General features: G+C 42.6%; 1 protein-coding gene across 1 annotated transcript in view; it reads left to right on the top strand.

Moving 5' to 3' along the window:
* LOC104836563 (von Willebrand factor D and EGF domain-containing protein-like) overlaps positions 1–25540 on the top strand; it is a 76917-nt gene that overhangs the window by 6841 nt on the left and 44536 nt on the right. Inside the window, exons 3-9 of the mRNA XM_010575227.1 lie at positions 4279–4507; positions 5845–5970; positions 7102–7334; positions 16402–16491; positions 17754–17889; positions 21525–21742; positions 24589–24662. Of these exons, the coding sequence (XP_010573529.1) occupies positions 4279–4507; positions 5845–5970; positions 7102–7334; positions 16402–16491; positions 17754–17889; positions 21525–21742; positions 24589–24662 (1106 nt within the window). The remainder of the gene's footprint in view (positions 1–4278; positions 4508–5844; positions 5971–7101; positions 7335–16401; positions 16492–17753; positions 17890–21524; positions 21743–24588; positions 24663–25540) is intronic.

Raw genomic sequence — 25540 nt, 5'->3', positions numbered from 1 at the left:
GGGAGAGAGACTATTTCTCATCAGACCTACCAATGTACTCAGAGATAAATGGACAGACTGTAGGCACACATGTATTTTCCAGTGCTGCTGGCATTGTAGCTTATTTTTCTTCCTGTTTGTGTAGCTTCCATTTCGAGTGGGAAGCACGGATATTTTGCATGCCACAGCAATAGTGCTCCTGTGCAGTCTAAATTACGTAGATGGCCTGGAGAACCCCAGCAAAGCCAGGGTCTGATCCCCACCACCGGCTTCCCAGCAGACGAGCTCCTGCCTGTGACAGACTGGCAGAGTTTGCTCTTCTGGGGAAGCAGATGTATAATTCCTCTTCTTCAGTTTGGAAATGCTGCTGAATTATGGTGTGAGATTCCCACAGCTTCGTGCTATTCATAGAGCAGCCATGACTGTAGTTATTGCAGGTAAATGCTATATCTTAAATGCCAATTGTTTACTACCTCTGTATTCCATTTTCTGTTTACTCTCCCAAATGACTGCTACAAAATTTAATGCTAATTATGCTACAGCTGGGACTTGAAAATTTTGGCTTTTTGAAGTCTCTTCTCCTAGACTTTTTTTTTAAAATATTTTTTCTTTGTTTTTTTTTTCTGTTCTTATCTGTAATGCTGGTTGAATACATGAATATACATTTGCCCTTGCCTTCCCAGGTCTGCTTTCTAATTCACAGAGGCCTCACGCAGCAAATCCTTTCAGCTAGCATGGGGCAACTCGCCTGACTGAGATGGACAACATGTAGCTCAAAGCCGAAAATAAATGCACGTATGTCATAAAGCTGCCAGGAAAACAGAAATATTTGATTTATACTCAAATTCTTCCTTGGCCAGCCTGTAATACTGTATCATAGTTTGTTACAATAACTTGCTTTCTCACAGTCTGACTTTTCCTGGGTGCAAAATCAGTCAAAAGGGTTCATTACTGCTTGTAATTTGTGCACATTACATAATAAACTATTTTGCTCAAACGGTTTCAGCACAAGATTTGCCAGAACAAATCCGGGGTGCTGCAGATCACAGCGGGGTGTTATCAGAAAGCCTGCACACAATGCTGGCGGCTGACATCAGTGATGCTAATCCATACTTTCTCGAGCACTGAAATGGCTCACAGACTTGTGGCAAGGATAAATACAAAGAGGGAGAAAGTCACCATCCTCTTATTTCAGCAGTGGTTTTTTTCCTCTATGTGATAACAGGGGATACAGACCCACTTTTACACATGGACCGCTTTTTGGCTTTTTTTCGCAGCCAGAATGCACTTGTGTCTGTCTATTTATCTCTATGGCCAACAGCACAGCAGATAGATGGGTGTCTCATTAATGAATTTATCTTTTCAGCACTGCTGCAAGGCAGGGAAGTGCTATTACCATCTCAGCCACCTCTACGTCTAGTTTAGAGATAAGGAAGTGAGGTACACAAAGAGTAAGTGATTTGCCCAAGCTCAGGCAGCAGCTGGGGAAACTGAGGCACCGTGCGTGCCTGGCCAGAGGCAGCCCAGCGGCCGCACTCCCAAATGGAGCAGTGCTGACATGTCGGGGCCAGTTACGCTGGCAAAGGCAGGAGCAAATGGATGCAACAGCTTATTTTGAGCAGCAAAAGGTCTTCTACAGAAAATCGTTGGAGTATTTTTTCAGTTTGTTCAGCCATGGGTGCAAATGTTCCTTGAGCCACAGGTATTTGCAGGAGATCAAGTCACCTCGAAGCGATGAAGGTCACCATTCAGCAGCCAAATGTCATTAAAAGGCGACAACAGCTCTTTGCAGCGGCTGTTAGCAGCATTGGGGGAATGCTTCCCATGGCATGAGAGGTTCCGGCATCCCTCCTCCTCCTCCTCTTCCTCCTTGTTGGGCAGCGAGCGCCAGTGCCAGCCGTGGGGTCAGGTCCTCAGGAGAGCACCCCAGGAGGGATGGGTAGGCTGCGCTGTGTCTCCTTTCCAAAATATTTTCCTTCAGGGCTTTCTGTGAGCTCACACACACCCGTGGAGCTCCAGCGCTCATTCATCTCTTCTGCTCTGTGCCCCCCTACTCTAATTCTTCCCAGCTTGTGGGGTTCAAAACACCTGCGAGGTACACTCACAAATACCTGCATTTCAACGGCATTTGAAAAATAATGATTCAGTCCAGCAACCTTTACTCCCGCATGCAGAGGCACTGATGTCAGCAGTTACCTGGAGTAAAAGGAAATTCAAGGTGCAAGTATCTCAGCAAGAAGATAAAATTCGTATGAAGCAGTGACCGCTGAGCTCCAGTTGCTGTCCTTCTCTCCGTGCCTGTCCTTCTTCCTTCGCGTACAGTACTTCTCTGGATGATGTTTGCTCCAGTCTTCTGTGTAATTACAGGTGTATGCTTATAAACATGCTTTGGAAACATGTTACTTCACATCAGATCTCATTCTCTAGGTCAGAATTTCACCAGGATAGAACAAATTCCCAACATCTGCATTTTTCCCAGCACAGAAAGCACCGGTGTCCCTTAAAGCTGTAGATAAATAAGCAGAACAAACCTCTTAAAAAGTTACACACAACGTGGCTTTTAAATAAAGGAAGGGAAGGGATGTGTCTAAAGTTCCACGTAAAAGCATTTTTATGCTGATCCCCTCCTCTCCTTTGCTAACGCAACGCCGGCACGCTGTTTCTCCCCGGCGACCTGCTGCACTGGATGACCTCCAGTGCCTTCTGCAGGGACACTGGGAACACTGGCACTTGAATGGGAGGGCAGGGTCAGCCCCTCTGCTCGGCTGCTGGCACATTTCTGGGGGATAAAAAAGACTTTGGACAATTTTAATGGTGTCTCTTGTTTTCAGAAGCCTGACAATAACTAGCTCCAAAAGGAAATCAGACTGTGTCATGCCATATGCTTTAATTTCTTCAAATACCTTCTTCTTCTGGGTGTGCAGCCCCCGCTTCCCCGTCCCCGCTTTCTGGCTTGTATAGCTCCCAGGTAAAATTCAAACTACAGGAGGGCACTGGCGCGTGACTTAATAAATTTATCCTTTGACTTTCACCGCTTCCCCTGCTGTCACAAACAACTTTTGATCTTAAAAAGTGAAGCAGCAAACCCAGGCCAATGGGAAAAAATAGTGAGTTTTTCTTTTTCAATGTGATCTATAGCCAAATGTTCACACCAGGAGGAAGCGTGTCCCCGGAGTCGGACTATTAGAGGTAGTTCACTATCGCTGGCTGAAGAAATGCAAAGCAACGGCAGCAGTCACGCTCTGTGGAACATGACTGATATCTGGGAGTAAATTATTTTCAGTATTTGGTAATAATTTTCAAACTTTAGCTCAAATATCTGTATGCTTTGCATATTGGCAAATGGTAGGTAACAGTGCAGAATAACAAGTTACCATTGTAATTGGCTGTGTATATTTTATTAGGCTCCAATTATACCTAATCTCCTCACTGAGGTACTTAAAGGCAGCTTTGGATAATCATGTCCCTCTAGTCAGTGGGAAGAGCCAGGCAGGTACAGAGGGCAATTCAGATCCGAGATGCCTGAACATCCGTCTGTCAGTTGGGAAAGGTAAATCTGGTGCAGCCTCTCCCAGCCATGACTCCAAATGCCGCAGTCTAAACCATTTAGGGCCAACCCCTTCTACTTTGGGATTTCCTGTGTTCAGGGTATTCAGGAAATCTGTTAATAGATAGAAGCCTGAAGGTCAAAAACCCCAGAAAATGTGATCAAATCATGTATACCCTGCACATGTGCTTCTTACATCCTCCAGATGTGTTTCCCTTCAGGAACGAGGGAGAGGCTCAGGCCCCAGAGATGTGTCCGGGATGTGCTGGAGGGGTAAGGCAGGAGCTGTCAGGACAACGGCAGCTGAAGCTGCAGCTGTTTTGGAGGAAGGTGCTGGTGTGTGATGTTCTGAGCGTAGCGGTGTCCTGCTTCAGTATGGTCTTACCCCTCGTGCTCCGTTATTCTTTGCTTTCTTCCGCCACAGACGGAGCACGGATGGGAATGGCCAGCTGGCATGCCCCAAAGCGTGCTTCCCAGAGAAGGGATCTAGCCTGTTTACATGCTTTCATCTCTTTCATACAAACCAACTGAAAATAGAGGAAAATACTTTGGAATCCAGTTATTGTGTTCTTTGAGAATTTTATCTGTGTAAAGTCACCTCTCTAAACCGAGCAAGACATTTTCATCCCCACCTACACAGCTTTTTCACTGACCCTCCAAGTTCACCACAGTCAAATTCTTGGGTTTTAGTGATTCTCCACGGAGTCTTACCCCTTTCACCTGCAAACGGTTTCTTTTGTGTGCATCTTCAGATGAATAAATGTGGGACGCAAGCTCCGGTGTGGCTGTCGCTGAAGTCCGAATCCCTGCCAGTTCCTGGTGAGAGCAAGCGACTCACGGCCTGTGCTACCTGGCAGGTCTTCTTCGGGGGCACCAAGGACTGCTGCTTGTTTCGGATACCCGTCGCTGTCAGGAACTGCGGGGAATTCTTTGTGTACCTCCTGCAGCCTACTCAAGGATGCATGGGCTACTGCGCGGAAGGTGAGGATCAGTGAAGTATTTATCAATAAGGTCGCATATGCTTCTCTGGCTCTGTGTTCAAAGGTCCTGGTATTGCAATGCACATCTCGGTGACCTTGCAAGTCAAGCATCGCTCCCAGCAAGATGCAGACTGCGTAGAAAATAAATCAGCAGCAGTCTAAGGCGTTCCTGAAGAATAGCTATTATTACCAGTGCAAAATGTAATCTGGTGTGTATTACTGAAGTATTCTTTGCTTGGTTACAGTTCACATGTAACCTTTCCTACTGTCTTTGGCTCCACTTTGGCTTGAAGCTGCACACGTAGTGAGTAGAGGCATCTCGGTTTTATTGAGGCACTGTACCCATGACACTGTATCTAAGGTCTGTACTTATCTTCAATAATCCAGTATTCCCCCCCAAAAGATAATTCTGAAACTCCAGAAAGAAAAAAAAAAACCCAACAGATAACATCTTTTTCATGACATTTATATAATTACTCTCGTCAGAAATAATTTTCAGCCTACTACAAGAGATCTAACCTCTGTTCAGTAGCTAGGAAACAAAGGAATAGCAGAAAGCAATTGCTCACTCAGTTGAACCTTCTGAACTTCAGAGCATGTTCAGGTGCATATAGATTTAGTCAGAAAAGACAGTTCTTTCTCAAAAGGAAAAAAATACTTTTATACTTTCCTTTCAGCATTTTTGGACAGAGACATGACACACCAAGAAACTAGGGTTATCACCTTTCAATCAGGCAAAATTCAAGCTTAAATAAATTTTAAAGAGAGAGATATCTATTTTCTTATCTTTATCAATATTTTAACATTCCCACATGAAGAAGAGGGAGAAAAAAAAGGCTCAAAGAAAGTGAGATTAATTCACTATTTGAAATAAAAAATATCCATTAAAATAAATGAAACTGCTCTTTAATTTCCACGATTCTGTCTCAGAAATGACTTTTTAGCTGAATACAGCCATTTTCCAGTTTAAGTTTGGGGTTTTTTTTAAACTATAAGATTTCCAGCACCCTTGCTTGAAGAATTTTTTTACCAATACCTTTTGGGTGATTAGTTTTGTCCTTTCTGTTGATCCACACTTGTTTAGCAATGTAAATCTGCCTGCGTTTTTCATAAAAGGTTTGTCCCTCTCCATCTATCCCAAACCAATGACTTTCTGCCTTTTTCTTACCACTGCCGTCAAAACTTTCACCTTTTTCCTAGGCATTTCAGTGAGGTCCAGCTCTCCCGAGTCTTTAACTTCTTGTCTTTAGGATGTTTTTGCAGTATCGAGTACTGGATGGAAAACATCCAAAGCTGAAGTTTTGAACTGGGGTTGTTAACTCCCTGTCTTAAATTCAGCTGTGAACATTGCACCACAGGAGCCTCTCCGCAGCCCCAGAGCCGGGTCCAGCTGGCATCGTCACGGCTTCTTGCCGGGGTCAATCCCCCAGCCCCGTCCGCTGGAGGCTCACAAACAGGACATCGGTTGGCACTTCTGAGCTGCAAAACAAAATGAATTTAAAGCTTCATAGCTTGGCAGGAAGGACACGGCTGGGAAAAGCGGCGTATGTGCTTGCAATTCTGCTCACATCTTCCCATGAGCTGATCACCTAACTTTGTCCTTCTGGAATAATTTCCTGCAGAAAGTCATGATGTGAGCCACAGTTTGAGGCAGCTTCCCTTAGAAACAAAAGAGAAAGGGATATAAACAACTGGCCCTTATTCATTTTTTAAGTAACTTGTTTCTTTTTCTTGCCTCTTGTTATTTGCCCTGGACAGATGTTAACATATTGGTTCTTCATTCTGCTATAACAGCCTCATACCTTACTCTCTTGGGCTTCCATAATATTTTTTACACTACTCCAAAAAAGTTACTTAATTCATCCTTTCAAAGCATCTGAACCAGCTTCATGTTCCATTTGAGTCTGAGTCTCTAGAGATGAAAGAACATCACCCTACAGTATTATACATCTTTTTGTTTCTACTTTCTAGGTGAGTTTAACAGGAAGAAAAGTTTCAAGCTTCATTAATTGTTGAAGCCTATAGAAAGCAGGCTGTATTTTTAGAGCAATGGCACTATTCTGGGCAGAGGGAGATTATATTGAGCAGACTCAGCCTAGGTATGTCTCAGAACAGCCTGGAAAGGATCTTCACAGCATGGCAATATGGGCTGGGTGCTCTCTGAGAGTCAGTTTACCTCTGCAACATAATGATTTCTCATATCTCTTCTGTACTTATTGCAAAACTTGGATCAAAAGGCTGTGCTTCAGGGGAATGCAAAGCTGATGGCCTTTGCCAGAGTAATTAATTTGTATTAATCTGTTTCATTTCAATAACATTTTTCTTACTGCAAAATAAAAAAAAACCACAAAACCAAACACAAAAAAACCAGGTCAACTATTAAAACAACAATGGGTAGTCAGTATACAATTAGCAATTTTTGCACGTGGTATGAAATACATTTTCTTGCTTGCATAGTTAATAATCAAATCACAAGAATATAAAATGTAGCATTTCTCCCATGTTTAGTTATATTGAAATCTTCTTGCTGAGTGAACAACTGTGAGATTAAAATAACATTTTGTGCTACATCCCTCTTTTGTTTCCTTCTTCCAGACAAACTCACAAGCCTGGCTTTGCAACCGGTGATAACTCCCGAGCTTGTGGAAGGTCGCGTCCACCTGAAGTGCACTTTCAGCCGCCCCCCGTCAAAGCCGCTGCTGCGGTACGTGGTGGTCTGGTCGCGCCTGTCCACCCCTGGCAAGAAAGAGCAGGTTCAACGCGACACCACCCTGCAGTCGTTTTCCTACGTAGAGATGAACGGCGTCAATCTCAGATTGGGAGACACGGTAATGTCACCCCTCCTTCAGCAAAAAAGGTCAAACGCTCGGGGGGATCAAATCCTTTTCTTAAACCTTTGTTGCGTTTTTATTAGTGCTGCTCCTCGCTCACTGTACTTACAACTACTGCAGAAAACTGTTTCGCCACAAAATTATTAAATAGCGTTTACCAGATTCAGGATCTGTAACGTTTCTTTAAATTGCTGTGAGTTCACAGAAGCTATCCATTTTACTATTTTCTAAAGGCAACTTGAATATTTGCACTTACATTGCTGCTTGAATGCCATGAAGTTGGTATGAGTAGCAGGTACATGTGCCTGAGCCAATTTTTGCTTAATATTTTTTGTATCTTTCAGCAGCAAGAATTTGCAGTAGAGGCAGGCTCAGCTATATGCACTCAGTAATTTTTATACTCATGGACCAGAGACACAATAACATCTTTTCACAGAAAAGAAGGATGGTACATTTTAAAATAGAGGGAGCTTTATTTTATGGTCTTTTTCATGGTGTTCTGCCTCTCTGATTCCAAATTCTTGGTTCAATAGCATACTGAAAGATAGAGTTCATTACAAAACAATCTTTAAGAAGTATATTTGATGGCTTACATAGCAACACAGATCTAGTTTCAACAACAACAACAAAACAGAAGCCAATACAAGATGTGGAAAAAATTGACTTGTGTATGAATTCATGGCCTTTCATGGTACAGAAACAAGACTTTTAACTTTAAATTAGGTTCATAACTTTTATAGACAGAGAGCTATTAGTGATGCTACAACAAACTGAAAAAATAAACAGGGATAATGGCCTTGTGTTAAAAGTAGGTTGGAAATAGTCTTGGCGTTTTGCAGCTCTTCTTTGAGATATTTAAGATGTTTAAGAAATGTGAACAAGCTTTTCCAGTTCTTGAAAGGATGAGTCATTTATAACAGTAGCACAATCTAGATAGTTTTTTCTCATTTCTCCTTGTAATTATGCCTCCTGAGTTCAGAATCTGACTGATGCTGCCCTCACTTACTTTACAACATGAGGCAGAAAATTCTGCCAGTTTAAGACAAGTTTGTGTTACGAAGAGATATTTTCATCAAAATAATTTCACTTGCAATCACTTCAAATCTAGTTTTAACAATCCTAAGAGATTCAGACAAAATATAGTTCTGTTAACTAGTAGCATCACCAAATCTTTATAAGACCATTTTTATTATATTAAGTTTTCAGTAAGCCCTTCTTTGTCCTCTGCTGAAACTACATGTTTAATTTAGTGGGTTTAGTGAGACTAAAATGTTCTCTTCCTTGCTAGATTTTTTTTAAAGGTCTTCATGGCCTATTTGACTAATTATAATTATCCATAAATCATCACTGGTGAAAACCAAGCAATGAAGCCTCAGCTGTAACTGATAATTCAGTTTTACATAATAATGATTAAAAAAAGCATTTCACTGTGTTTGCCATCCCACTCTGGGTGTCTAATAAGTCACAAAGGGGCAGACTCTCCTTTCACCTCCAGTGGTGTAAACCTGAAGCAACTTAGTAAGCGGTGGAGACCAGTGACGAGTGGTGTTCCTCAGGGGTCAGTATTGGGACCGGCAATGTTTAACATCTTTGTCAGCAGCACAGACAGTGGGATTGAGTGCACCCTCAGCCAGTTTGCCGACGACACCAAGCTGTGTGGTGTGGTTGACACGCTGGAGGGAAGGGATGCCATCCTGAGGGACCTTGACAGGCTGGAGAGGTGGACCCGTGCGAACCTCATGAAGTTCAACAAGGCCAAGTGCAAGGTCCTTCACGTGGGTTGGGGCAATCCCAAGCACAGATACAGGCTGGGCGATGAGTGGATTGAGAGCAGCCCTGAGGAGAAGGACTTGGGGGTGTTGGTTGACAAGAAGCTCAACATGACCCGGCAATGTGTGCTTGCAGCTCAGAAAGCCAACCGTATCCTGCGCTGCATCCAAAGAAGCGTGACCAGCAGGTCGAGGGAGTTGATTCTGCCGCTCTACTCTGCTCTCTTGAGACCCCACCTGGAGTACTGCGTTCAGCTCTGGGGCCCCCAATATAAGAAAGACATGGATCTGTTGGAGCGAGTCCAGAGGAGGCCACAAAGATGATCAGAGGGCTGGAACACCTCTCCTATGAAGACAGGCTGAGAGAGTTGGGGTTGTTCAGCCTGGAGAAGAGAAGGCTCAAGGGAGACCTTATAGCAGCCTTCTAGTACCTAAAGGGGGCCTACAGGAAAGCTGGAGAGGGACTCTTTACAAGGGCAGGTAGTGATAGGACAAGGGGTAATGGCTTTAAACTGAAAGAGGGTAGATTTAGATTAGATGTGAGGAAGTTCTTCACTGTGAGGGTGGTGAGACACTGGAACAGGTTGCCCAGAGAGGCTGTGGCTGCCCCACCCCTAGCAGTGTTCCAGGCCAGGTTGGATGGGGCTTTGAGCAACCTGGTCTAGTGGAAGGTGTCCCTGCCCAGGGCAGGGGGGTTGGAACTAGACGATCTTTAAGGTCCCTGCCAACCCAAACCATTCTCTGATTCTATGGCTACCGCAAAGGAAAGGTGACACCACTAAAGGGAGAGTCAAACCCTGGGGACCAAACTCTGCCACACAGAGGCCATTTGTAACTTCCACCTGCCCATGAAAGATGCAGGTGGAAGGCTTTTTCCTCAAGCAGCTTTAAAGGGAGGTCAGATCCCCACTGACAAAAGCCATATTAGAGAGGAGACAATGAATTGAGAACACTCTCCAGTTCTCTTTCCCCTTTGCCATCCACAGCCCGGTGGTAGCATCCCCATGGCTGCACACTGCCAGGGTGCATGGGTGGCATTCAGAGCTGAATTTGTCCCCCAGGACGCAGAATTTGCAGCGTTTTGAAAACTGCTTGCTTTTTTTTAACCTACTCTTCATCTACCTGCACATAGCCTGAATTTGGTCTCAGTGCTTTCATAGCCTGAAATCAGCATCTTTGTTCGTTTCTTGATAAAAAAGCTACAGCCAAGTGAGAAGATTTTTTTTTTTTAATCACCTTTTAGGTGATTGATATCTACGCTATTTTTTATCTGTCAAAAAGTCTCCAGGTAATAGGTTAGTCACATAATAGAATATCTATTGATATATTTTAATACACAGTCAAACCTTAGAGAAGAGTTGAGATTTACCAGCCAACATTTCTGAACTTGTATTGACTAAACAGCCAGTTATTTTTTAATAGCCATCATGTGTGCTTTTCTCCCCCATCTTTGGGCTCCAATTTTGTTATTTCAGACAGTAATGTTGGCAGCATAATGTTCGCAAAACTATTGCGGCCTTAAATAAATCTATAAAATGCCGCTATTTCTATATAAACACTGAAAGAAGCCTACTGCATCTGATATGAAAATCCTGGCATTCCTAAGCCTTATTTATGCGATAGTGACAGAGGTCATTTCATCCCTCAAGGCACAGCCATCTATAAATTATAGTGGCACACTGTGAGTAATGAGTTATGCTAAGAAAGGTGTTTAGAAGAAAACCGTGCAGATTTTGCTCAGCACAGCAATCAAAAAGTTCATACAGCGAGGAGCATTTTTCACCGTACATAAACTATGATGCGCATTGTAAAATAAAAATGTTTAAGCAAAACCAGGCTTTCTGAGCTGTGCGCTGGAAGTGGTTGCTTTGCATGGCACTCTGCAAGAGCAGAATAATACACCCCAGTAAAAAAGACTGTAAATTAGTGCCTCAATATATAAAATAACTAATTTTCACTCACAAGGGGAGTGAAATTTCCCCCTGCTTAAATACTAATCCCATCTCAACCACTGGACTCGACAAAACAACAGAAATAGGAAGACCTGCCTATTTGTAGGTTACGCCCGAGTTTACAATGTCTTTCTCAAACTTCAGGTAGAAAATGAGGAGCATGCCCACAGAAACAGAGCTCTGGGTGGACTTGAACAGAGATTTTAAAGCAGAAAAGGTCAAAGAGATGATGAACCAAACTCTGCAGCTGATAAGACACCTTACTACTGCCCTGGAAAAATTTCTTTCCTTAGCAGATGAATGACCTACAGTCAGCCTCCACACACTGTTTGGCCATTTGGCAACTAGAAAGAGCTGCCTTCTTTATAGATAGTGAGTAGCAAAGTGACTAGAGCTGGACTTCCCGCGGTGTCGGGTCACGCCGCTGCACCAGCTCCCTCCCTTCTGCAGCCGAGAGCCCATCACAGGGAGCAATTTGTGTTCAAAAGCTTTAGGGTCTAGTTTATTAATTAACTCGAAGTCGGATTCTCCCTACTTGCCCCTTCCTGCTAACCCTTCTGGAAGGCCTTTCCAGAGACTTTGTTCCTACCCCTTTCTGCAAATACCTACAGCCAGATCATTTCTTCGAGCTAATGAGAACCATTTTCTTTTTTTTTTCCTCCGGCTTCCCTAGAAATGCCATCCTTCAGCTCTGCTCATCCTTTGCTCTTTTCATCTAGGCTGTAAACCACAGCTCACTCCCACATGTACACGCTCCCCAGCTCCCAGCAGAGCGACTCCTCGAGGCTTTTCTAACCCCGGCCCATTAGCGTTTAATAGAGCAGACAACAGCAGCTCGGAGGTCTTGATAGCCATCGTGAGACACCCTTTCACCTGGCATGATTGATTCTCTGCCCAACCCTTCACCTGCAGGCCATGAGTGTGGCTGAGTGACTCTTACCCTTGCAGCCCCAGCCAGCCTTTTGACACGGGTGATGTAGCTGGGAGGGTAGATCCAATCCTGGAGTTAATAGAGTTAATCACCCACGGCTTAGGCACCTGCACCTTACAAGCAGCACGCAGACTTCCCTGCCCAGTGAATGGGAAGAAGGAGGTATCCCTAAACGGTACCTTCTGTTGAGAAGGGAGCTTCCCACAGGTGGGCAACATAAATTACTGACTGGCGTGGCATCGCTGAATTCCCACACCTCCCAGGGGATCGGATGTCTGAGTCAGGAAAGTGCCTCCACCTACTTTTTAATCCAGACCTGCAGCTCCTACTGAGATGTACCTGGCTGTGTGTAGTCCTTGAAAGATCACTACTAGTAAAGGTAAATATTTCAACTTTAAACCATTGCTGTTGCCACTGTGGGGCGTCTGGCACTACAATACAGCTCAAGTGCTTGCTGGAGAGATGGGAAATGGGTAGCTGGTCCTCCCAGCGATGAGCTGCATGCATATCCTGCCCTTCCCGAGGGAGCATCCTATCCCCAGGGCATAGGACTTTTTCAATCTGAATTTTGTGCCTAGAAGTAATTTTCTGCCCTATGGGAAGATCTGCCAGTCCCTGGGGGAAAGGGAGCAGCCCACACCCAGAAGCAATCCAGTCATCCTGTCTGAGGGCACCCTTACATCTCTGTCCCTTTAAAAGGGGTAATGAAAAAATATAATTTGATTTTTTTAACAGATCCAATGAGTTTGTGGAAAAATACTGCCTAACCTGTCATGGCCATCAGCATACTGCTGTCAGTGGTGCTTTTATCTCTTTGCTTTAAAAAGGCTGCATCCTGAGATGGGGCGGGTGGGGAAGAAGAGAAAGAAAAATTTGATTATTGAACTGGAGAAAAAGAGCTAGTATTTAGCTGAAGGCAGGAAAAAACCCTCCTCAGAGTGACTATCATAATAATTATGTGACAAACTGTCAACCTGTAGCTCAGTAGCCGATGAACATATCTGCTGATTGTGAAGTGAAGTATGCACCTAAAAAGGTAAAGGCACTACAAGGGGAGGAATTATATAAAAGACAGAAATAAAATGTAACTCATGATGGCTGTCCGTACACTTTGAATTTGCAAAGTTTGTGGTAATCACCAAAAGTGCTGAAGATAGAACTGGAATGGACTGATAGTCGAAGAATATCTCAGTGTATTTTTACAGAGTAGTTTTTTATTTTAGTGTTCGGTGCTTGTATTGGGTCTGCATGGCAAGGTGTTTGTAGCAGGGTGGCTACAGGTGTGGCTTCTGTGAGAAGCTGCTAGAAGCTTCTCCTATGTCTGACTGCCAGCCGGCTCCAAGACGGACCTGCTGCTGGCCAAGGCCGAGCCCATCAGCAACAGTGGTAGTGCCTCTGGGAGAACATTTAAGAAGGGGGAAAAAGAAAACTGTGCTAGTGCTTCCAAGAGAGGAGTGAGAATATGTGAGAGAACCAGCCCTGCAGACCCCCAGGTCAGTGCAGAAGGAGGGGAGGAGGTGCTCCAGGCGCCGGAGCAGAGATTCCCCTGCAGTCCGAGGGGAAGACCATGGTGGGGCAGGCTGTCCCTCTGCAGCCCAGGGAGGTCCACGGGGGAGCAGATCTCCACCTGCAGCCCAGGGAGGACCCCACACTGGAGCAGGGGGATGCCCGAAGGAGGCTGGGACCCCATGGAGAGAGGAGCCCAGGCTGGAGCAGGTTTTCTGGCAGGACTTGTGACCCTGCGGGGGACCAACGTTGGAGCAGTCTGTGCCTGAAGGACTGCAGCCCAGGGAAGGGATCCCATGGTGGAGCAGTTTGTGAGGAACTACAGCCCGTGGGAGGGACCCCACAGTGGAGCAGGGGAAGAGTGAGGAGTCCTGCCCCTGAGGAGGAAGGAGCGGCAGAGACAAGGTGTGATGAACTGACCCCAACCCCCATTCCCTGTCCCCCTGCGCTGCTGGGAGGGGAGGAGGTGGAGAAAATTTGGAGTGGAGTTGAGCCTGGGAAGAAGAGAGGGATGGGGGGCAGGTATTGTTTTAACATTTGGTTTTATTTCTCATTATCCTACTCTGATTTGATTGGTAATAAATTAAATTAATTTTTTGCCAAAGTCGAGTCTGTTTTGCCTGTGATGGTAATTGGTTGAGTGATCTCTCCCTGTCCTTATCTCGATCCATGAGCCTTTTGTTATGTTTTTCTCTCCCCTGTCCAGCTGAGGAGGGGAGAGATAGAGCAGCTTGTCCAGCCAGGGTCAACCCACCACAGTGCTTTATCAATAAAATGTACCTCTAAAATATATATATGTGAGAAAATACAATGCTTGCAGGGAATGAGGCTGGGTTCTGACATTTCCCAGGATGTCGCTTTGGGGAAGATCACCAGGTTGTGCCTCCGTTGGTGCCAGGCATCCTCATGTGCAACCCTGCTGCTTCTCCTTACAGCTCCTTGCTTGGCAGGAACGCTCCACATGTCATGTTGAGAGGGAAGTCTCTGTGTGAATGTTTTAAGTAAAAAGCAGTGAAGCCAAAAGTGCAAACAGCCCGCCAAGTTTAAATATAGTATCTGCAATGCAGGTGCATTCAGTTTGCTCAATAAGCTCTGCAAGGGGATCAGTATTATTTTAATAGAGGGAATATATGTTATCTGAACTCTGTTGTCGCCGCCTTGTCAGATCCTGATTTTGCAGACTCTCCCTGTGGCAGCTGTAGGAGAAGCAGCAGGAGGAAGATCAACACTCGCCTTCTGCCTTCCCAGCAGAAGAACTGTTCTGCAAACTCTGTAAGCTGAACACGAGCCTTTAGGGAATGCTTGGAGATAATAAATATCTAATGATAACAGGGGCTTATTACCTTGAGGAGACGACTTGTTCTCCTTTGGAAGCAAACCAGCTAACTATGAAGTATCTGAGGAATTTTAACTGTAAAGTTCCTCTGTGAGGTCCATGTCTCCCACCTTCCCCAGTACACCCTCAAGGCTTCCATCTAGGTAACAGAAAAGTAACACCACTTTCTCTGAGCCAAACTGGCTGGAGCTGTCAGCAAAAGAATATTTATGAAGGCAAAAATGACCTAAAAGGCACATAAACCGGGTCTGAGCTGGACTGGAAATAATCCACCTGAAGAGCATAGAAAACACTTAATTTTTCCCATAGCCATACAAATGACTCTGTATTGCCAGTGGAGCATTTTTGTTGTCTGCAAATGAGTTAAGAAAGAGGATTCTTCAGTTTGGATGAAAATCATGACTTGATGGTAATGAAGAGGGTTTTTAGGGTGGCAAAAGAAATATTCTGGAGTGGTATGTAACCTATGCCCACCTGTCCATATGAATAGGGGAATATTCTGGTTTTGATCTTGTTTTGCTGATACTGGTCATGAGGGTCGTGCCTGAGCTGGCAGGTGAGAGCTCGCGAGAGCAGCACGGCCAGTGGGTGGTGATGGAAAATCCATCCAAAGGAGTTTATGACAATAGAAAATAAATTAGGTTGGTCCAATTCTTCCTCATGGGTTACTCGAGGCTTAAAAAAGGCATTAGCTATAAATATGCCATCTGACTATTTGGAATTGATTTAGTATGACACAATCTGTTACTTCATTTCCAAGAATAGGCCAAAAAAAAATAATTCAGAACTACTGAATTCAGAGCCTATTGTCGTTTGCTTTAAGGAAAATTTCTGTAGTTTAATCTTACGATCCTAGAAATTATGTTAGCAGTTTGGGTTTTCTGAAACCAATGAAACATTAAGATGGCAGATGGTGTGCGGTTTCAGCAGAGATAAAGGTTGCGTGACTGTGCTAGGAATAAAACTTAAATGGCCTTGTACATTGTGTCTGGTGGAGGTTTTTTTAATTTTTTTTTTAATATAAACCCTGTAGGCACATCTGCATCATCTTTTATAATGCAATAAGAAAAAAAAAAAAAGGAGCTTCTTATATTGCTGACACAGTTTCTGAGACTGGATGACTGTCAAACTAATTTAAATTAAAAAAATCCTGCTTACAAACACGGTATAGAGCGAGGATATCTGATCCAGTGGACAGACTGAAGTCTTGGATCCCAAGGGCTAATGTCCTAATCCTGACAGTAACATCTATGAACAATGAAATTCTCCCTAATTAAAATGAGTTAATATCACTAACTGAGGTGTTTGAAAAACTACAGAAGAAAACACATTGTAAGCATTCAGTGTTATTAATTAAGACAGAAGCCATGTTTCTTGCTTATTAAATGCATCAAAAAATCTTCCAAATCTCAAGATTTAGGCATAAATATTTTTAAAGAGTAAACCCCTGAAATATGTTTCAACAGTAGAAAAAAAGCTTAACAACTGTGATCAACAGGAATAATTATATGAATAATTATATGAATTTTCTTCAAGAAAAGCTATAGCATATGCTGGTTATCTATTACAGGTCTTTTGCACTGTCACCGCTTTTATGAGGGACACTCCTGAGCAGCAGTCATTGACTGAAGAGAGCAAAGGTTTCTATGCTGGGATTAAGGTAATGCCAATGGCCCTGATTTACTGACTTGGCATATCCCTAGAGAATATTTATACATTATCTGACATGCTCTGAAAAGCAAGACACAGAAACATAAGCCCTGATCATCATAACCAGTGCTGCTTTTATGTTCACTTTGAGAAAATGGCTTTCAGTCTGTTTGTAAAAGGCCCTAAAGCACCCATCAACACCGTGTGCAGGTGTTGACACTAATGCACCATAAAGAATGTGGAAAAAATACATCTTCTAGTAAATATACCCCAAAGTATTCTGGTGGTTATGTATAATGGGAAGACACACCTACAAGGATGCAGAATTTCATTGTAACCAAACCAGAACAGAGTGAAGACAAAAACGAATTTTTATCCATCATCTTATGGTCAAGTGCTACAAAAACCAAATTGCTGAAGATAAATTCACGCTGAGTGCAAAAACCAGGTCTAATCCCACTCAAGGATTAGACTGTCAGTCTGGCAGTCCAGGAGATTTTGAGATCTTCAGAGTATCTAAGCTTCATGCCTCCACGAATGGTGTTTGAAAACTCTGGCAGCCCATTCTGTGTGCTGTTTGAGGAACAGTTTTGGGCTTTGTGGACATGTCAGAATTTCCCAGGGAATGGAAATTCCCATTTCTGACTAGCCCCGAGTGCTGTTTCTGCTCTTGCCCTGGGAGAACAGACAGACAGAAATGGCACAACCCGAGCTGTCTCCCCGGCGCACGAACCACTGAAGCTGTAATACATTATGTACAGAGAAATCCTTCTTCCCACCATAGCAGGGAAGAGGAATCAGGCAAAAATTGCACTCGCTTTGCACCTGGGGCAGGGTACCAACATAGAGTCCATGACCATGAGGTAATGACCTACTTCAGGCCATGGTATGTCTCCTAGTGCAATGGAACGGGAGCTCCTTTCAACCAGGGACAGTAAAAATGAGTAAATTCTATGGTATCATGCTTAATAAAAACTTGTTTTGAGATTAGGAGATGAGAAGCAATTAGGCGCTATATATATGACAACTGCAAACATTTTCTTAATTGCCAAGAATGTTGAAGTGTTTTAACAACAATTTCCCCTTATAAAGTTGAAGACCATTATTAGGAAGATTATTATTATTATGAAGATGACTATTACGAAGATTATTATTATTTTACAAGCAATTATATCTTTTCTTAATTGATTAAAAACACTCAAAGATTCATAAATATCAGTATTGCCTAATTAAGCTGTCAAAATGATCTAAAAATTATTTTCTTATTTCTAGTTTTTACCAGAATCACTACAAATTGCAGAGGATGGCAAAGAGCATGTTTTGACCATTCTGAGCACTGTACCCATTGCCTGTCCTGGGCATGATCATTCCTGTAAAATTACTTTGCAGCTAAGTACTGAGGATTTGGGTAAGAGTTTTACAAATCGGCATTGAATCAAAGTGATTACTTTTTCCTGTGTTTATGTTACAATGAATTCTAATAGAAATGATAAGATGTAAATAACAACAATGGGAAGAAACCATAAAATCAACAAAGTAGGCCATATATTTGTTTGCAAAATAAAATAGATGATAATATCACACATATTTTTGAGGGAAAAAAAATCTGACTAGCAATAACCTGAATGGTAGTCCATTGAGATTTAGGGGCAAAATAACTATCAGTAGAAGAACTTATTTGAAATTCCAGGAGCATAAAATTCCATTTTAAGTTTTTCTAGCAGTAATGGTCTTAGGTAGAATAATTTCATTAATTATCAATAAGAAGTTCACCTGCAGATTTATTATTCAGTAAATGTGTACTGAAGCCTTTTTTCTTCTTTTTTTTGCTGGCTTACAGGTTTTGTCTAACTTAATAAAGGGGAAGAAAAACATTCTTGTGCTTATATATTATTGTCTTTCTAAAGTTTGGTGTTTGTTTTTTTTTTTTTTACTTGAAAACAATGACGAAGTCCCTTAGAAAATTCTTGCCCTTTTAATCAGTAAATGCTTTCCTCAGGTTAATCTGGTGGAATATCATGCCTAACCAAGAGGGGCATATATATATATATATTTACTTTCCATTTGCCTTAAATAAAACACCCAATCCTTTTTCTAGCAAGGCAGTTATTTCTCTTCCCATAGGTGACTCAATGAAAAAGAAGTTTAGAGATAGGATTACAGCCACAGTTTCCCTATCCACAAAAAGCCAGCTCAAAAAAATGTTGGCAAAACCCAGATAGTTCCTGATATTTCTCCCTTTCTAAATCCCTCTCCTTTCTCTCCCCATCATCAGCCAAGTACATAGACAGAAGAAAAAAATAATTCAAATGGTATCATAACACAGTGATCTTAAACTGAACAGCACCTTATGGTTCCAGCAGCTGTGTTGGCTCTCGTACATGGAGTACTTTGCATTTCTCCATGGCTCAGTGCTGCTCTGTTCTACATATTGCTCTTGGCTTAGAGCCTTTGCTGGTCCATCAGGCAAACATCCACTGAGCTCCTGGGAACAGATTTTCTTAGATATTGAGGTAGCTAAGAGCGCAGGCTGGTGTGTGGTGGGACGTCCCCACGGACTCCAAGCAACTTAGACACCCACCGTTTATGAGGATCAAATGCAAATTAGTCACATAAACTGTCAAAGTCATTTTTTTAACTCACATTTTCTTAGACATCGACCAAACCTTTCAGAATCTCACTGACAATGAATGCATGGTCCAGGAGTTCTCAAGTGGGGGAGGCCGAGTTTGACAGATTGGACTGAGGCTGACTCCTTGCCAGGGTCTTCTGCGGTCCCACAACGCGTATTTGACTGGAAGAAAGAGGGGAGGCGAGACTTGCAGAAGCAGCTTTCTTTTCATGCTGTCAATGGGCTTGATGTGTTGGTGCCCAGAGGTCCCAGGATGGAGGCACAACTCAACCAATTAACTAATCTTTAAAGGAAGTTGTCACTGAGGTGGAAAATTTCCGTTAGTTTTAATCAACTCATTTCTGCAGCTTAAACTAATAACCAGCTCTAGCTCTTGATTGCTCCATCCTGAGGCTGTTTCCTTGGATGACACTTGGGCTGTTTATGATCAATTGGGATATCTCTATACACTTAAGGTTGAGTATCTGCTGCTGGGTGTTTGCATAACCACATATTTGTTTTGTGCCTTTATTGTCTTTAGGGTCCATTAGTTTATCTGAAAGAACACTGTGGGCTTCTGAAAAACATAGTGTCAGCCACAGTGCTATAAATTGAAAATAAAAACAATTTTAGCTGAGATTCGTTTATGCCAAATAAATTAACTGACAAGCTCCTTGTCTGACTGAATCCATATAACAACACTGTTGTGCTAATTATGTAGGGAATAAGTGATAAGAAAGCTAATTACAAGCACAGAAATATCTCTCTAAGTTCAGACAATATCATAATGAATGCCAAGGCACAGCAGAGCCACTGGAGTTCGGCTTCTGTTAAGTTTATCATTACTATTTTGACAAGATGATTTTGTTTGATTTTAAACTTTTGTTCTGGGTTGTGAGCACAGCTCATGGGGCTGTAATGGCAATAACAATTCCTCACGGAAACCTTCAATTTAATTGAATCAAGAACCTTGAAAATGAGCCAGGACTTTTCTATAAGATGTGAGGCAACCTTTAAGGCTTTGATAGGAGAGATAATATGCTATTAATATTTCTGGGTTTTTAGTTCAGTTCCTATAGAACTCTACAGGGTTAATTTAAATCGTATTTTATAAGTCTTTTCCATAAGGAGTAAAACATTGATTGTTTGACCGTATTAGAAATACCATCTTAAAACACTTGAGTGCCATCTCCTATAAATTATTAAGCAATTCCACAAATGGGAAAAATGATATGAAAATAAGTGATTTTCATATCATATTAATTGCATTGCCACCATTTCTAGAACTTTGTTCTTATCAGCTGATAATTAATGTTCCGAAACAGAAGACTAAATACTAGTCACAAACACTGGCGGTCCTGAAATCAGCAGCGAGATTCGGACTGGCTTTAGTAGGGCCATGACTTCATTTTTTACCCACCAAAGGATTCGTGAAGGGTTGGGTGACTTCTTGAGGAGCAGATACACACTATGTAAAATGCAGACCAGATGGCTCAGAACCAAATGCTGTCATAATTCAGGTTTTGTAAATCAAAAACACATCTATGGAACTAAAAATCCAGGTTTGTCCTTTACCTGAGACCTCAACATTAAGGGTCAGGACTCAAGAGAAGTGGACGCTACCAGTCTTGCTGCTAGAAGAGGTCCCTTTAGGAAAGATCTGATGTGCAGAGGCGGAGCTGCATAAATGACTTGGGTTGCCATTGCCATATTGATTTTGTCACTATCCATCACTTCCCTACCTATCACAGATACTTACATAGCCAGTACCGCCATAGCTTATTACTTTTCCAAATTCTTTTAGTGAATTTATCCTCACAATGCCTCTGTGAAAGACAGAAATAAAACTATCATAATTTTACAGACTGGAAAGTAAAGCACCATAACCTAGCTAAGCCAAAAAGACAAACGCAAATCTGCTGCTTTTGCCTTCTTGTCGTGGATCCAAAGTTCACTAAAAACTGACTGGAGAACCCTCCCTTTCCAAATCAAAAATTCTGTTTATTTTAAATTGAATAACTCCCAGCAGATACTTCCTTGTAATAAAGCTAGGGAAAGATAAACGTTTTCCAGAAACACAGACTCATCTCTTTCTTTGTCACGAGAACTACTCGTCTTCATTCCCTGGGCATGGACCCATAAAGATAAGACTGTCATTCCAGAAATATTAGCACCTGTGGAAAGAAAAGCACCACTGAGTTTTAGTAAACTGTCTACTGCAGTGGGAGGAAAAAAAAAAATAAATAAAGAGGCACAGTGAGATGTGCAGAGGGATGCCAGATTGAGTCAGTCACAACTGTCTTCATGCAAACCCCATCTGGTTTCAAGGTATGTGTGTCCTGGAATGTGAACCATTTGTGTTGGATGCTAAACAGGGTACGGGCAACTGTTTGGATAACTCTTGTCAGACTTGGTGTTCGTGTTCATTTTAGATAGCCAATTACTGGGGCCCCCGAACGTCGCCCTTTCGGCATGCCAGGTGGATCTGCTGCAGGCGCCCTGCTCGGAAAGCAGCTGTGCAGCCACGGCGCTGGGAGTGACAGCTGTGACGGACTTTGCTCAGGATGGGACCCGCGTCAGCCACGTCAGAGCTGAACCGGTCGGATGGAGGGATTTGCTTTGGAGGGCTTACACACCCAAGGATGTGAAGGTTGGGTCCTAAAATCATTTGGAAAAGGTGTCCAATTTAAGTGGGAGGTTTAGTATCGAAGAAAAGGAGATGCTGATAAACCTTAACCATATAAACACTTGGGGACCGCTGTCAGCAGAGTAAATCAAAACAATCTCTTTATACACCAAGAAAATTAACATGTAAAGCTTTGTGCTTTAACAGATTTAGATTTGATTATTAGTCAGCACATCGGTAAGGCCAACAGCTGGGTTATAGATGTAACCAGGCGTGCTTGCGTCTGCTGGAAGAGGAGAGCGGGAGAACCCTGGTTAGGGAATTAGCACCTTTTTGAGAAGGAGGGAGAGGGAAAACTGAGGGTTTGGAGAACAGTTTCTGAAAAAGCAGGGGAAAGGCAGTGCCGTGGTAATGAGGAAGGAGAACCTGGACTCAGCAGAGCCATGTTCAACTCGTGACGGTGCCAGGAATCACCAGGACGCCTCCGACAGCACACGCGGCTGCTCTGTCTCCTCGTTTATCCCTGTACAGAATGTCCAAAATAAAAATAATAAGAAGCAATCAGGGAGGCAAGCCACACTTTCCCCGCAGAGAGCCTGGCCAAAGGAGCGTGGCGAGCAGGGACCGGCCCGTTGTCTGTGAAGTTGTTTCAGGGCCTCAGCTGGGAGGTTTGAGAGCCGTAATCCCACTGCCCGAGAGAATGAATCAGAGCACAGATTTGACTCAGCTAAATTCCTCAGAGCAGTGGCACATCCAAGCTGGTATATTTTAAGTAACCAAAAACAAACCCCCTATGAAATCTATAATTTCACTGCCCTAATTTTTGTGGATTTGCTCATGAGAGGATGAGATTAAACTGCACCAAAAGAATTTTTGTTTTCAAAGGTAAAATGCTTAGCATGGGACTATATCCTTTCCTCTCCAGCATAGGTTCCTTTTAAACTTTTTAAGATTCTTAAATCAGAAATTGCAGCTAATTCAGTCTAGTACACTCACATACCCATATTTTTTCTTGAAGTTACAAATGCTTTCATTAAAATATGAAAATGTAGCAAGTGTGAAATTGAATTAATAATTTTTAATAATAAATTCCATCTATCTCAGTAAAAACTTGATCTATGGAAACATAACAGACATTACCTTCCCTCCCCCCCATTTCCCTGCTGCTGCTTTGCAGTTAATTAGAGGCCTTAATGTACCACAGTTCCTGCAACATATCAAGGGAAAATCCATATATTAAAATCCACATAATCTTTAGTCCTTCAGACTTGTTCAAATATTTTTGATTTATCTGAAAATTGAACAGAAATGGTGGGCAGAACATCCTGACACATTCAGACACCTGATAAGGCGGATTTCTTCAGCAAACTGAGACTGCCTGCAACTAGGACTTGCATCTTCTGCTGGTATCATGCAAGAAAAGAGCAGAGGAGAAAGGGCCACGTGGCTTTTTCTGTGCAAAGGTTTTACTTAGGAAGGTTGTGGCCATGGAGAAAATGGGAAAATTCTGAGACACTACTTTGTATCACACTGTAGATACAAATGATACGATTGAGCTCAGATCAAAATGCTGTTCAAAGAGGTGTTCAGTTTTTCAGCCCTCAAGACCATCACTCTGATAGTTTGGTATGCCAGACACCAGCGGGTGCCTAAGCAGTCTCCGTGCCATGGTTAAGGGGCATTTTGAAATACAGATGACATCCTGCTGCAGGTGAGGAATTTTGTCAGGAAGTGTGGTTCTATCTTCACTCCTTATTCATTTATTTAATTTCACCACTGTTCCGAAAAGCTAAGTTCTGCTTTGTCACCGAAAGACTGTACAAGGCTATAGCAGCCATTCTTCTTCCCTGCTCCGTGGATTATGGTAGAACTAACTGAATTGCACCTCTGGACTTCTCATGGGCAAAGAGCGAGCAAAGAATTAACAGCCCTGGCCAAGAAATCAGCCTGGCAGGCTGGATATGGGAAAACCATAACACTTCATCACTCCCTCCAGCATGACCGGGAGCTCTTCATTTTGAAAATCACTACACAACCCAGTCTTGCATTTCTGAGAACTAGATAGCAGAGTATTCAGCCATGAAAAAAACACCACCTTGAGCAGCCGTGGCACTGCAGGCCCAGCACTGCCTGAGATTTGGGTATTGCAGCTTCGAAGGGAGCTGCCCTACCTCTGGTTTTCGCAGGTATATCTGCTCCTTGCAGGGTGGCGGGACTCTCAGGACTCGCCTGGGACCCAGCTTGTGCCCAGGTAACCAAGAGCTGATGCAGCTGAAGATCTCTTTTGCTATAGTAGATCCTTTCCTCTTTTATTCATGTGCCCAAAATAGACAGCTCCAGCAGCCTGATTTGGGGCCTCGTCACCGGTACCCGATCAATAACCTGGACATCAAATATACAAATAAGCCATTCAGATGCTGTATCAGGAAATCTAAGGTCAAATTAGGGGACAGGCAGTGACTACTACTAAAATATGCTAACACTACTTAATTACAGCATACATTATACCATACTCCAGGCATTAAAATTAGTACAATTTAATAAGCACTCCACTTTCCTGATAATTTTAATGAATGATCTACTTCTTAGCAAAAAAGTTTAAAAAAAAAAGCTTTGCTTTTTACCAGATAAAGAAAGACAGTGCATTACATCAGGTGGAATAGGAGCTCGTTGAACTCCCTTATTGCATGTGATTAAACTCCGTTGTTTGAAAGCAAAGCCTATTTTGTACCCATTCGCAATCATGTTTTAGAAGTCAGATTTTAGTTTGTACTTGACACATGAATCCTGCCCCTAATGTTTTGTGAGGAACAGTAATGAAGAAAAACTGCTGTGTAGACTGTATTCATTACACATTTCATTTTAACTAGGTCACAGTTCAAGACCTCCCAACAGGGAACTGCTACTCTTTCACTGATCCACACATTATCACATTTGATGGATGGTGAGTATTCTACTTTGAAATAATTTTGCTCAATTACTGCAGTTTTCAGTTTCTGGATGTAGCATGCATTTGGTTTTACATTAGAATATCAAAAGAGCATTTTACTAGTTTGCTTATAGTGATTAAAGTAGTGCTTCAATAACATACATGGTTTCCTTCCAGATGTTTAGACTCCTTTTAACAAAAGGACTAGAAATGGATTAAGCTTGAAGCGGCAGTGGTTTTGAGTCTGAATAATTTTTACAAGACGAGGGTCAGATTCCAAAATGTTCTTCAGACAGACCTGTCATGAATGACTTTGAAAGGGATTCTTCACCGTGTGCCATCGTGTTAGTGACACCCCAGTTCCACACAAGTGAGCCATTACGTCCCTGTAGCAGCGCAGCACACAGGGACAGCCTGCTCCTCCCCAGCAGTTTAGTAACCCCTGACGTAAAGTCACTCAGCCCAAGGATGCTCTTGCATTCTTCTACTTCCAGAGCTGGTTTTTGCACAGCTGCTTCTCTGCATGGAGTTGACAGTCATAATCACAACCAAAAACTCATAAAGATGGCCATACTGTCTTAGAGAAAAGAAGTCCAGAAATGATAATATCAGGGAAAGAGTGCAAAAAAGAAGTTGTAAATCCTCCTGTACTGTCCAGATGTCCTTCTATATTATCCAGGAATAGGTTGCTTAAAGACTTACTGAGCCAAAGGTGGTATATTTGTGTTTGACAGCCTGTACTGTTCAAAACTTTTCTTCAGTTAACTTCCCTAATCGTTCATGAATCTATTTACCCCAGCTATTTAACATAACAGGAAGATTTTAAAGTTTGCATCTAGCACGTTTGATCCAAAGTTGCTAATATTTCAGATCACATTCCAGGTTCATCATTC

The sequence above is a fragment of the Haliaeetus leucocephalus genome, unplaced genomic scaffold (assembly GCF_000737465.1).
Source record: "Haliaeetus leucocephalus isolate CR32 unplaced genomic scaffold, Haliaeetus_leucocephalus-4.0 Scaffold451, whole genome shotgun sequence".
Taxonomy (NCBI): Eukaryota; Metazoa; Chordata; class Aves; order Accipitriformes; family Accipitridae; genus Haliaeetus; species Haliaeetus leucocephalus.
Note: the sequence above shows the minus strand (reverse complement) of the source record. Positions and strands in the feature narration are given on the sequence as shown.